The 14935-nt window shown below is 33.5% G+C and overlaps 1 protein-coding gene across 1 annotated transcript in view; it reads right to left on the reverse strand.

Annotated features, from left to right (window-relative positions):
• Positions 1-2258: 2258 nt before the first annotated feature.
• Positions 2259-14935, reverse strand: part of PIK3CA (phosphatidylinositol-4,5-bisphosphate 3-kinase catalytic subunit alpha) — a gene marked incomplete at both ends in the record, with an annotated part of 31190 nt that continues 18513 nt past the window's right edge. Inside the window, 11 exons of the mRNA XM_079705169.1 lie at positions 2259-2529; positions 3341-3492; positions 3894-4011; positions 4629-4799; positions 7671-7749; positions 8588-8709; positions 9226-9332; positions 11516-11687; positions 13061-13164; positions 13382-13546; positions 14382-14463. Coding sequence (XP_079561295.1) covers positions 2259-2529; positions 3341-3492; positions 3894-4011; positions 4629-4799; positions 7671-7749; positions 8588-8709; positions 9226-9332; positions 11516-11687; positions 13061-13164; positions 13382-13546; positions 14382-14463 — 1543 coding nt within the window. The remainder of the gene's footprint in view (positions 2530-3340; positions 3493-3893; positions 4012-4628; positions 4800-7670; positions 7750-8587; positions 8710-9225; positions 9333-11515; positions 11688-13060; positions 13165-13381; positions 13547-14381; positions 14464-14935) is intronic.

The raw sequence follows: 14935 nt of genomic DNA on the forward strand, positions 1-14935 counted from the left end.
AAAAATTGTATAAACTTGGTGCAAGGAAGCTCAAAGCTTTTTTGGCACTCAGTAAAACACAGTTCTCTGTTAAAAACTTCAGTTTCCACCATCAAAGCTTCAGATTTGTACCATTTCACTGAGTTCTCCTGTAATTAATCCCTGATATAGAAAACACTGGGATGTTAGTATGTATTAAGTGAATAAATCTAAAAGACACAAATTGTTAATCATGAAATTTTAATGTTATGAAATCTATATCTGCAAAAGAATCTATCTGGTCTCCTGCTTAAAACAAAGTTTAAATTCTTGTAACTATTCTAAGACAGTTTAGGGAAGTAAGTTCCCTAAATAAGTTCCCAAATTTATTTTTCTTGTTGGCAATATTATGTACATGCTTTAGTGAGGTACCTAAATCTCCAGTAATTATGCCCTTTAAGGGTTCTAAAATAGTCAAATATTAAGAGTATTTGTATTAGAGTCCCGTTCACTATTCAAGACTTCTACTATAGGTAACTGATTTCATAAATGAATATTTTTTAAGTGATGCTGTATAAAATGTTCACTCTTCATAAAGTTGTACTCCAATAATATGCCTAGTCTAGAAAACTGTCAGTAAATTATTGCACTTTTTCTGGTGTGGCACCTGGACATTTGCTAAAGTTATGTCCTAGGGCATTAATCATTCATTTCAAATACTGAGTAAAATATCAGATTGTAGAGTGATAACTAGCCTTAGCCCCTACGTCTTGGGTTAATATTTTTCAAAATGTTTAAGAATGTAACCTGTGCTCAAATGCAATTTAATAAAGTTGGAGAGTGAGCCCTGACAACTCGGAAATGGGACATGATCTTAAAATGGTTTAAGGCCCTAATTTTATTATGGAGATACTGAATAAATAGGCTAAAAAGGTAAAAAGTTCATGGTTTCTATTCCCCCTATTATAAAGTATTATTCATGAACATACCTTGGTAGAGGGGTTAAGAAATCAGGAAGATAGTCTAAATTGTGTTAATTTTGGTAACTAATTTCATATGGTTGAGGCATTCTCCACTATAAAAGAGGATGGAAGATGGGGGATTCAAGTGAAAACAGAAGAAAATAAAAGGAAAGAGGAGGAACTTTCATCTGTTTTCCTTAAGTAGTTATACACTAGTCATTGGTATAAATGGGATAGTGCCTGAGCCTCACCCACAGATCAAGAGAAAAGCTGACCATGCTGCTACAAACAATAAAAAATTTGGGGTGCAAAACAATGCATGACTATGGGACAGATCATGTAAATAAAGAATATATATTAATGATAGTTTCTATAATATAAATAGCCTTTTAATAAAAAAAATAATCTTTTTAATAACATTAATACTCACTTCTATTTTCTGGAAAACATGCATGAAAAATGTATTCAATTCATTGCAAAAGGAGAAAAAAAATCAATCTAAGGTGAATACTGTACAATTCTGGAGCAAGAATTATTCCTGCTCGTTCTTTCTCTATGATGATTATTTACTTTGTGGGAGCCCAGAATTTCCCTGGGAAATAAGAATCAGATTCTTGTAAATACTGTCCAGAAAAAAAACCCCAAAACACCACCTTATAACAGGTCTCATTTGTGACTGCTTCCCAAACTTTGCAGATAAGACCCCAAATCATCAAAAGGCTTGATTTATTAAAAAGGAAAAGTCTCTGATGAAATCTCAAGAGTCCCTTACACCCCAAGCATTTTTCTTCATCAAACAAGGAGTCAAAAACCCACTTCAAACTATAAATTGAACAGCAATGGAAAAATAAAAATTTTCATTATTTTCCAATCTTAGTGTAATTTAACATCAAACTCCAGTTTACTTGGACCTAATGCAATAATAGATTTTGTTGTGTCCACATTTCAAAACATAAAACATTTGCAAGACAAAAAAAGAACATCATTCTTTTTCCTTCTCCATCATTTCTATATATTTTGGGTTTTTTTTTTGTTTTGTTTTGTTTTTTAAAAAAAGATACAAACAATCTTTAAAGTTTACCTTTTTTGGACTTAAGGCATAACATGAAATTGCGCATTATTCTAAAGCTTAATTTTGAAATGAACTAGTTTAGTGCTATCGAACCCTGTTTGTGTTTACATTATTTAAATTATATAGTATTTTATTTCTGTTCCTGTTGTAAATTCTAATGCTGTTCATGGATTGTGCAATTCCTATGCAATCAGTCTTTGCCTGTTGACAGTTATTAACAGTGCAGTATAGAATCCAGATACTGAGCTTTCAGTTTCTTAATCATTTCAGTTCAAAGCATGCTGCTTAATTGTGTGGAAGATCCAATCCATTTTTGTTGTCCAGCCACCATGATGTGCATCATTCATTTGTTTCATGAAATATTCCAAAGCCTCCTGCTCAGTTTTATCTAAAGCTAGGGTCTTTCGAATGTATGCAATATCATCAAAAGATTGTAGTTCTGGCATTCCAGAGCCAAGCATCATTGAGAAAAGATTTATGAAGAGATTGGCATGCTGCCGAATAGCTAGATAAGCCTTGTAACACATCTCCTGAAACCTACAAGTAATAAGAACAGTTTGGTTAGTATGGAGTAAAACGCGTTAATACCTTCAGGTCTCTGCTCAAATGTCACAAAGTTAGAGAGGCCTTCTTGGACAAAACTACAAAATACAGCATTCTTCTCCCTACTCCTCTTACCAACACTTTCTATTCCCTTTACCTGACACCAGAATGTGAACTCTGTGAATCCATAAGCACTTTATTTACTGCTCTATCATCAGCCCCTAAAAGAATGCCTGGCACATTAGCAATTTAATAAGGATTTATTAAATGTATGAACTGGTCCATACTAAAGCCTCTAGGGATTAGGTTAGGGCCAGGACTGAGTTATAGATAAAAGAGAATTTTATAAAAGGTTTTTAAAAGTACTTTAAGGTTTAAGATAGACTAATGATACCCCATATGGTGGTTAAGAAAAATTATGAATAAACATGGTATTAATGGTTGACTGCATTCCTCAGATTGTATGACTAAAAAGTGTTGTTTGAAGCACTATACATGATTTGTTAATAAAGAGAAGGTGGAATCCAATTTTTAAATGGCAGTGAACAAAAACTTTTAATGTACTGTGAAGTTTAAGGATCACTTTCTTTTTAGGCCTTAACTAACTCAATAAATTAAACTGGTTTTTCTTTCCATTTCCTTCACAGCATTACACAATAAATAAATAAAAATAAACATATTAAAATATCCAGTTTATGCTACAATGTTAATAAAACATTTATTTTTAAATTGCTTGAAAAATATCGATTGTTTTGGTAGAGCAGCAAGAATTCTTTATTTTGCGCTTTTGATTTCTTGAACTTACCTCTCAAATTCTCTTGTCTTTGTGCATTCTTGGGCTCCTTTACTAATCACTATTAAGAAATCTTGTGTCAAAACAAATGGCACACGCTCTCGTTTATAACCAAATTTTTTCTTCTTGTGATCCAAAAAGTGTCCAAAATCTATATGAAACAGCTTTCAAAAATAAGAAATTATGTTATAGTTTGACAAATGCAGAAATACAATGTCCTGAATTAGTAAATTTAAGAATGTCGAGGGACTTCCCTGGTGGTCCAGTGGCTAAGACTCCGTGCTCCTAATGCAGGGGACTCGGGTTTGATCCCTGGTCAAGGAACTAGATCCCACCGGCCACAACTAAAAGATCCCTCATGCTGCAACTAAAGATCCTGCATGCCACAACTAAGGATCCCACATACTGCAACTGAAGATCCCGCATGCCGCAACTAAAAGATCCCACATGCCGCAACGAAGATCCCGCATGCCACAACTAAGACCCAGTGCAGCCAAATAAATAAGTAAAAAAATAAATATTAAAAAAAAAGAATGTTGACACATTTAAAAGAGGAAGCTATTACTTGTCCATCATCTTTAACCATGATGTTACTATTGTGACGATCTCCAATTCCCAAAATGAAGGTAGCAACACAATATCCAGCACATGAACGTGTAAACAGGTCGATGGCTGCATCATATCTACAAAGAAGAAATAAACACCTTGGAGTTAGTATGGAAATACAGAATGATCCAGTCCAAACTGGGAGAAGATGGTCAAAGTCTTTTAGTAAAGTCTGCATTAAAACAATGAAAACCATCACTGACATTAGGGGGAGGAAGTAATTATGTTTGAAGATCTGAGGAACTTTGGGATTCTCAAGTGTTCAAAGGTTTCTAAGAAAATTTCTAGATATTCTCTGACCAAAGCATAATTCTTATTATAGTGAAAAAATACTTATGTCATTAACATAAATTTTTTCTAATCATTTTAACAATGAATTAGGAGTAAAATTTTTAATTTTAATTTTTATTAATTTAACCTTAACTTTTAAAAAAAGAATAAGCATTAAGAAAAACACATTTTAGATTCTTAAGGTGAATGTACAGGATTTCACCAAATTGTAAGCAATTCTGATCATTTAAACTCAATAATCTCAAATATTTCAAAGGTTGAACATATCTTTTTCCAAAGTAAATACAGTTTGTTATTTTTTTCTTTTCTGGTCTAACTCAAAGAAATATACACAACCATTAAAAATCTTGTCTATCAGATACAAACTTCTACTAGCATAGAAAGAAAAGAATAATATACTCACATTTCTCCCTTGTTCTTGTCTTTGAGCCACTGATGTAGTGTGTGGCTGTTGAACTGCAGGGCACCTTTCAGGCCTCCTTTACACTGAATTTGCATAATAGTGTGAGAATTTCTCACCACCTCAATAAGTCCCACACAGTCACCAATGGACAGACAACCATAAGGTAACATTCTGAAAAAGGAACAAGACTGCAGTTAAATGATGGGATTTTAAAACAGCAAATATTTTATCTTTTGTTAAATGTGAAGATCTAATCAGTTTTATTAGGAGATTCATGAATCGAGCATCATTCTAAACAATAACTTAGGATAGCAGTTCTCAAGTTTTTGGTTTCAGGACTCCTTTAAACTCTTAAAGATTATCAAGGATACCAAAGAGCTTTTATTTATGTGGGTTAGATCTATTGACATTAGAAATTAAAATGGAGAAAATTAAAATATTTATTAATTCATTTAAAGTAATATTTATACTCATTTATATAAAAAATACTATCTTTTACAAAACAAAAACCCTAAAAACAAAAAAAACTTAGAAGAGTGACACTGTTTCCCATTTTTTCAAACTTCTTTAATGTCTGGCGTAATAGTATGGAGCTGGCTTCTCATGAATGCTTTTGTATCCAATCTAATGCAATGTTTTGACTGAAGCATATGAAGAAAATGTGGCCTCTCACAGATATGTATTTGGAAAAGGGAGTAATAGCCTTTTCAGATAATTGTACATATTTTTCTCTCCTACTGTTCCAAAACTTGACAAGAGATAGTTTCTTAAGTTGCAATGTGGAATGTGAAACCATAACAGTAAACTTTTCATACTCTGTTACATGAAGACCCATTTGTTTATCTTGCCTCTGAATGGAATTTCTACCCATATATGACTTTATAATATCCTATATTGGTCATTTGGAAGATATTAGTTCACTGAGTTATGGAGATCTTCCAAATGTTGATCTCCTTTTCATTATACCAACTAAAAAAAATCACAATTGTTAACATTATCACTGATCTCATCAGAAAAGTCTTTAATTTTGGGGAAGCTCATAGCAGTAGATACAAGCTTTTCAAAATTCTAATTTTTACTTGAAAGCTTAAATTTGATTTTTGACAACAAATACTGTCAGTTGTTCTCCCTGAAGAGTCTCATATTGTTCATTTTCAAGAAAATGTCTACCAAATATCCATGTCTGAATAATCATAGCTTGTCTGTTAGTTATTCTTTAAGTAAAAATGATGTTCCATGATAAAAGCAGTTAGTTTAGCCCACAACTCAAATAACCCACCAATGCTTTTTCCTTGATACAACCATACTTTGGTGTGCAGTCGAAGTGCTTTATGGGTATTTGCCATTCATCACATGTAATATTAAAAAGGACATGTAGTCAAGGGTAGAGATGTGAGGATTTAAAGAGACAATGAAAAAAAGGACCTAATATGCCCATTGGCACATAAGTACTGAAGTATGCTTTTTCTTGCTCTCCTGTTCTCATATGCTACTGTCCATTCTTTCCACCTTTCCTTTACTTCCTAAATTCCTAAAAGAGTAACAGTCTAAACTTATTTTTATTTTCTCACTTAATTCCTTGTAGCTTAATTTCTATCACTCTATACTGACTCAACTCTTCTTAAAGCTAACCATGAATCATCAAATCCAAGGCCTTTTTCATAGCCCTTATGCTCTTAAACTCCTGAAGCACCTGATACTGTAAACTGTTTGTGAATCTCTCCCCTTTTCTGGGTTCTGTGAATCACTTACTCTGGTCTTCCTACCCTTTTGACCATTTTCCTTGTGGAATCTTTTCTTCTATCTGCTCTGGTAAATAAAGGAATTTCTTAAGGTGGTACTCCTGAGCATCTTCTCTTAATTTTATTACTGTTGAACATGCTCATAGTTTAAAGCGTTACATAGTCCTACAGGCTTATTATTAAAAAAATTAAACTTTAAATAAAATTTTAATTTAAATTTACTTAAGTTAAAAAACGTAACAACTTTCCAAAGATACAACTTACTTTCCAACGATCTAGCTCGTTTAACTTTAGATGGTTTTTTGCATAGCCACTAATTTACAATTGAATATTGTAATTACCAGAGTTACAGACAAAAGTACTTTTGAAGAGGGTGGGCTTTGCCTGAATAACTCTGAATTTGCAAAGGGACAAGTAAGAGAAGGATAAAATATTAGACACAAAAATGACTAGGAGAAGATGTGGCAGGATAGAAAACTTGGAGATGATGCTGATAACTGGGAAGGTTGGGCAGAAACCAACAAAATGGCAAAAACTTTAAGATTAGTTGCTTTCATAAATTTTGCTGAAAAACTGACTCAAGATTAGAGAATTTATAAAGTTTTAGAATTGGAAAACTTATATAATGAAAGAAACCTTCTTTTAAACTCTTTAACTTCTGAATGAAAAATGGGGCCTTTTGTGTCTCTTGTCTCCTATGTCCTGTTCCTAAATACAGTTGGCCCTCTATAACTGAGGGTTCTGGATACTCGGATTCAACCAACTGCAGATGGAAAATATTTGGGGAAAAAAGTCCAGAAAGTTCCAAAAAGCAAAACTTGGATTTGCTGTGCACTGGCAATATTTACATAGCCTTTACATTGCACTACGTATTATAAGTAACCTAGAGATGACAAAGTATACAGAAGGATGTGCATAGCTTATATGCAAATACTATGCCACTTTATATAAGGGACTTGAGCATCCATGGACTCTGGTATTGGCGGGGGTCCTGGAACCAATCCCCTGCAGATACCAAGGGAAGATTGCTAGTGACCAGTTGCAGAGTCTTTATCAGCTTATTGGAGATAGCTCTTCTTACCTAGCTGAATCTCATTAGCTATTCTAAGCCAAGGAAGAAGAGGACAAATAGAAAGTACCACAGTGTAATCAACTAGTGTTAATTATTACTCCATACATTTATTTATAGATATATGCCTCTATACTGTTTATAATTAATATATTTTACAATTAAAATTTACTAATGGTTTACTTTTTCAGGATAACTTTCAGCATACATGTTGTCTTATTGGTTACCTACCGAAGATCAAGACCTTGATTTTGCCAGATATTTTCCATAATGCGAATAATTTGAAGTGTTAGCATATCTTGCCGTAAATCTGAAATTCAAAGAATATGTATACCAACATTTAATGCCACAAGCACAAATTTGAGTATCACATCATCACAATGTTTTCAAACAGAAAATATACAGAACTATGTTTGCTCTTCAAAATAATCTGTAAGGAAGCAATAATCTTAGTCTTTAACCCATTTCTAAAGTATCTGCATAAACACATCTGTATAACAATGTAGGATAAGGTGGCATGTATTTCACAAAAAAATTAAATTAAAATATTTAAATTACTTATTTTTCTGAATCCTTAAACTTGAACATGTTTATATTAAAATATTTGGATTAACAGAATTCAGTGCTGAAAGGTCATTTCCTAATGAAAACCCATCAATGATACATTTGTTTAGTATATAAAAATGTATTCCCCCACACCCTGTTCTCCAAATAAATTAGGACCTTCTTTTATGATTCCTTAGCAGACTACACTTTTCCTTTGTACCAGGGTTGTAATTCTGTTTTTGTAGTTATTTGTTTAATGTCTCTTTTCCCTGCTAGACTGTAAACTCTATAAGAGGGCAGGGATTCTGTTTTGTGTATTCTTACAACTTCAGGGCCTAGCATGTCAAGTATTTATGGAGTGAACGGACACACAGCTGAACAAAATGATTTTCAGGCCTTCTGATTCTAAACCTAGTACTTCTTTCCTTTTCAATAATTGTAAATACATATTCTAAAGGTTAAGACATTTGCTTAATATTATATATTTTACCACATGCATATTCCTTAAATGGCTTTCAATAATCTTCATGGTTCATAAATATCCTGTGTATAAAAATATAACTAAATTCATGCATCATAAGTCCATTAATATTCTTCCTTACCATCCCCATTTTTAAAGATGATCTCATTGTTCTGAAAGAGTAATTCTGACATGATGTCTGGGTTCTCCCAATTCAACCACAGTGGTCTTTTTGCAGAGGACATAATTCGACACTCTTCAAGCCTTTAAAATAGTTGAAAAATTTACTAGGCACCTTAGCTTTGTTATTCCTTGTAGCCTCAATTTATTTTAAAATATATATACTATACAGCTTTTTGAAGTGTTATAACAATTTTAAACTTTCTCCTCAGTTTTATTTATTAATTAATTTCTGAGGTAGTATAAAGAAAAACTACATATTAAGCTTAAAAATTTCTTATAAATGGAATATGAATTTTCCACAAATATAGGGACATCTCATTTGTTTTACAGATATTACATTCCATTTCTTATCCAATGATACCAGAAATTCTGGCCATAAAAAGTTTTAAATTCTATTATTAAAGTAGTAAAAACTCATTCTGAATAAATGCAGGTCTGAACTTAAGAAAATTTTACTACTCTTATTTTGCAGGGTAGGAAAAGGGGAGAGACAAGCATATATTATTGAACACAATGACATTTTGACTTTTTCAAGATTTTCTCCAGAGAAAGTACTTGTTTAAATGTATCAATAAAACTTCCAATAAAGTACCTTACCTGAGATTTCCCAGCTGATGAGCAGGGTTTAGAGGCGATAGAAAGCCCTGTAGAGCATCCATGAAATCTGGTCGCCGCATTTGCTCAACTAAAAATTTCATCTGTACCTGATAAATGAGCATAATCATGGTTAGAAGTTGACTTGATAAAGGTAAAACTAATTGCTAATCTCTTTTATACACTGGAACCTCATTGTTGTGTAGTCTTTTAATCCATATCCTGGATTGGCTGCATTCTAATTAGAAGGGTTTCTCTAACACAGAGCTGCACAACTCAGACGGAGAGGTGAGAGTGACAGTACTGTGTACCTTCCTGTGAGAAAAGCTCTGCATGCTGACAGAGGCAGTGTTCTGGCTCTAGAGCAGGGCTTGGTCAACTATGGCTTGTAAGTCAGTTGCCAGTTTTTGTAAGTCAAATTGCCTTGGAGTATAGTCATGCCCATTCACTTATATATTGGTGCTTTCACACTAGAATAGCAGAGCTGAGTAGTTACAACAAACTGCATGGCCTACCAAGTCTAAAATATTTACTATCTAGCTTTTTAAGAAAAAGTTTGCTGACCTTTGTTCTAGAGGAAAAACTGTGGAGACATCACGTTAGCTTAATAACCTTACTTCTAAGCTTTTCAGAAAACACCACATTCTCTGTTCAATAAAAAAGGTCTAGTGAGTCTAAAAGAAATTGTTGGGAAAAGTCTCATACTATACTCAAGGTTCTAGTACATAAGTGGAAAGAAACATCCTTTTTTAATCCACTGTATCACAGTCAATCTGTGATATGAAAACTTCACTTTAGAAGAAATGCTTATATTTACAAATTTAACTAATATCTAATTTCTTTTTTCTTACCTTAGTTACAATATAATAAATTTTATTATTTCAAAGCAGTCTAATTTCTTCTTGCTCACAATTCCAGCAGCAGAAACAATACAATTATTTTCTAATAACCTGTATTTGAACTTACATACCACAATTTCAATAAAATCAACTCAGTCACATACTGTATGACATTTAGATTAATACAGTAACTTTCTTTTAAAGTTGTTTTTTTCTTCAAGCAACATTAATGAAAATGTTGAAAAAATTTATTCAGTACTACTAATTTACATTGTCCTTTGGGGACTCACTAATAAACTGGGATTTTCATTTTTCATTTCACTAGAGGTGAGGAATGATCTCACTTTTTACTGTAGGGTGTGTTGGACTGAATAAAGGATAAGGAGTAGGAAAAGGTCATGAAAACCTTTACATTTCATGTTCCTCAGGTACACTAAGCAAGACTGCAGGTGACTCAAATGTGTGATATATTTACTGTGTGACTAAGAGTCCATTTTAAACTTAGAAATATAGAAACTAATTTCTTTCCACTCATTTTCAGGGTCATTACTAAAAGAAAAGAAATGACACAGAGTAAGGAAAAATCATTCTTAAGACTTAGGGCTGGGACTTCCCTGGTAGCACAGTGGTTAAGAATCTGCCTGCCAATGCAAGGGACACGGGTTCGAGCCCTGGTCCGGAAAGATCCCACATGCCGCAGTGCAACTATGCCCATGCGCCACAACTACTGAGCCTGCACTCTAGAGCTCGTGAGCCACAACTACTGAGCCTGTGTGCCTAGAGCCCATGCTCCGCAACAAGAGAAGCCACTGCAATGAGATGCCCACACACCACAACAAAGACCACAACAAAGAGTAGCCCCTGCTCGCCGCAACTAGAGAAAGCCCGTGCGCAGCAACGAAGACCCAACACAGCCAAAAAAAAAAGACTTAGGGCTAAACAACAAGGTCCTAATGTATAGCACGGGAACTATATTCAATATCCTGTGATAAACCATAATGGAAAAGAATATAAAAAAATAATGTATATATGTATATAACTGAGTCACTTTGCTATACAGCAGAGATTAGCACAATATTGTAAATCAACTATACTTCAATAAAAAAAATTTTTTAAAAAGACTTAGGGCTATGTAAAAGAGAAAGGAAGGGAAAGAGGAGGGAACTAACATTTACTGGGCACCTCCCATGTTCTAGGGACTATGAGAGGTGCTTTGCATATCTTGTATGATTTAATTCTCACATCAACCCTATGAAGAAAGTATTATTCCCATTTTACAGATGAGGAAAATGAATCTCAAGAGACTAAATAATGTGTCTAACATTACATTGCTTGGATCCAAATCTTAATCTGCCTAATTCTAAGGCCCGTGATCTGCATATATACTGGGCTCTCAAATAACCCTGCCCCACTGCAATGAAGGAGTATGAAAAAAAAACTGAAGAGTCACATACCTTTTGTGTTTCATCCTTCTTCTCTTGTTTGAGAATGTCAGTTAAGTTAATGAGCTTTTCCATAGCCTCAACCTGCCTATTCAGGTGCTTCAAATACATCCCACATGCACGGCAATAGGACTCCAAAAGCAGGCCAAACCTCTGACTAACTGTTTTATTGTGCATCTCAGATCTAAAAGGTCAGTGGGAGAGGGAGAGAGAGAGAAGGAGGGAGGGAGGGAGGGAGGGAGAGAGAGAGAGAGAGAGAGATTTAAATGAGTATACACATAACCTTTTTTAAGAAACCCATTTTCTCAATTCAAAAAATGTTATAATCATGTAACTAATACTAACTAATACAATCATACTAACGAATGATAGGTTTTAAATCATATAAAACCTATCATTTAGAAGCAAAACAATTAAGAGTTTCAGGTAGTTCCTGGAAATATAAATTAAAAAAAAAACTAGATTTTAGGTTTATTTCAACTACTTTTCATTTACTAATCTTAGCACAAAATACATAAACATGAAAAAAGGAAATTAGGCACAAAAATAATACAATGAATAGAGAGGGAGTGAAGAGCTCAGTGAACACTATTTGACTCTTCTGGCATACATGTCCCTTTTCTGTACTGTGTCTGAATTTAAGTTATTCTTAAATTTATTTTATTTATTTATTTTTGGCTGCATTGGGTCTTTGTTGCTGTGCACGGGCTTTCTCTAGTTGTGGAGAGCGGGGGCTACTCTTCATTGCAGTAGGCATGCTTCTCATTGCGGTGGCTTCTCTGTTGCAGAGCACGGGCTCTAGACGCGTGGGTTTCAGTAGTTGTGGCTCTCGGGCTCTAGAGCACAGGTTCAATAGTTGTGGCACACGGCTTAGTTGCTCCATGGCATGTGGGATCTTCCCAGAGCAGGGATCGAACTCGTGTCCCCTGCATTGGCAGGCGGATTCTTAATCACTGCACCACCAGGGAAGTCCCTGAATTTAAGTTATTTTAAACTTAGTTTCTAGATTCCATTTTAAATTTATTTTAACATTTAAAAAATCCTGTTAATTACAAATCTGTTTCTAAATTTATAAAAAAGTGCATGGTTTATGACCTCTAACTTTGTGTATTAGATATAGCATATTCTGCAAAATATTTTTTATTCTTAATTAGCTTATTTTCTAGTAAGAAACTTGGGATTTTGTCATTATTGTTCTGAATTCCAAGGCAAGATTTTTTGGGGGTGGGGGGATATCTTAATCCACACATATGGTGAAATCAATTGCAACATTAATCTGGACCTAGCAAATTTTACTTTGCTTAAAGTAGAATCAAAATCTTTAAAAATATTTCAGCTCTCATTCTTGTATAAAATTTAGTTTTAATTTTACTGCTTACTTAATGTTAAAGAGAAAAGGCTGAGGGAAGTTCATCACTGGTACAATATACTTTCAGTATGGAAAACTCTTCTAGACAAACAAAAACAACAGTATATAAGTAATACATATTTATACATCAACTGAGAATACAAGTAATATATATATAAAGAATTAAATGGGAAAATAATTTGACTTACTTTAAATGCCAAAAGAAAAAGTGCCCAATCCTTTGATTAGTCAATGCTTTTTTGAGTAAAAACCTCACAAGTAGGTTATCCAAATACTGTTCATATTTTAGGACCTATGTGATTAAAAACAAACAAACAAACAAAAATAAAAACAACTCTACATCAATCAAGGTCAGTTTCTGCATGGTTGGATTTAAAGAAAAAATTTTTAGGAAGAAAATAGATACTACTGGTAATAAAACTGACTTTTAAAAATGCATAAAACCAGCTAATACAGTAGGTGTTGGAAGGTGCATGGATTTAGAATAAAACATTATTTTTCTATTTTACCTGTACTAGCTGAATTAGGTACTGAGAAAGTTTGTCATCTGTTAAATATTTTTCTAAGCATCGAACAGCAAAACCTCGAACCATAGGATCTGGGTAATTGCAGTCCAGAAGCTCCATAGCCTGTTCAGGTTTGATTGGAGGCCAATCTTTTACCAAGCAGTACATCTGTGTATGAGTGAGATAATAGATCATATTTAAAAACCAAAGATAGTTGTGAATGAACCCTCTTAAGACACTGTCTTAATTTCTTATTTTAAAATTAGATAAAAGCTCCCCTTATGAATTCAGTGCTTAAAATGTTTAGTTCTAATTAATTTTATCAGTGGAAGTTATGTAAACAGTATTTTTCTCTACTATACAGATCTTCCTCGACTTACAATGGGCTTATGTATTGATAAGCCTATCATAAGTTGAAAATATCTCAAGTCAAAAATGCACTTAATACACATAATCTACTGAACATCATAGCTTAGCCTAGACTACCTTAAACATGCTCAAAACACTTACTTTAGCCCACAGCTGGGCAAAATCATTTAACACAAAGCCAATTTTATAATAAAGTGTTGAATATCCATGCAATTTGTTGAACACTGTACTGACAGTGAAAAGGAGAATGGCTGTATGGGTACAGAATAGTTGTAAGGATACTGGTTGTTTATCCTCACGATCATCCGACTGACTGGGAGCTGTGGCTCACTACTGCTGCCCAGTATCAGGAGAGACTATTTTACCACATATTGCTAGCCTGAGAAAATATCAAAATTCGAAATTTGAAGTATAGTCTCTACTGAATGCATCTCACTTTCTCACCATTGTAAAGTAATAATATCTTAAGCTGAATCATGGTAAGTCGAGGACCATCTGTATTATCATTATTAATTAATTTAAAACATAGTCTATTTCATTTCTTATACTTATGCAGACTTTCTGAGAAAAAACAATTTGAATGACATACCAAATTTGTGCAACAGTTATTCAGTAATCTCAAACATGTATTTACCTGAGCTACTTCATCTCTAGAATTCCATTTAACAGACAGAAGCAATTTGGGTAGAATTTCAGGGATAGTTACACAATAGTGTCTGTGTGGAAAAGACAAAACAAAACAAAAAAAACATTCTTACATATTATTGAAAGGGCCTAGATGTCTAAATTTGTGACTATGCAATCTTTAAGAAGTTCCAAACACTTTTAAAACTTCTTACCATTACTAGCCTTCTTTAAAATCAAAACAAACCTGTGTTTAACACTATAACTACACATATATGTACATAGATACAGTTATAATGGCATGGAAGACTAAAGGAAAATCCAAATGGAGGACAGGTACTTAGGGAAAATTATGAATTTATGTTATAACACTATATAGCTCCTATTATTCATCTACTTATTCGGCATGAACCATGAGAAGAGTTACCACTTCTACTGTGGTCACTGGACAAAATTTATGTTTAAATGAACTTTCTGCAGAAATGCACTGCAACTGCCTTATTTAAATAAACCAGGGTACACTTACCAAGTTGCAGGATAATTTCTTCAGAAGTGAAAATAAGG

The sequence above is a fragment of the Hyperoodon ampullatus genome (genome assembly GCF_949752795.1).
Source record: "Hyperoodon ampullatus genome assembly, chromosome: 5".
Lineage (NCBI taxonomy): Eukaryota > Metazoa > Chordata > Mammalia > Artiodactyla > Ziphiidae > Hyperoodon > Hyperoodon ampullatus.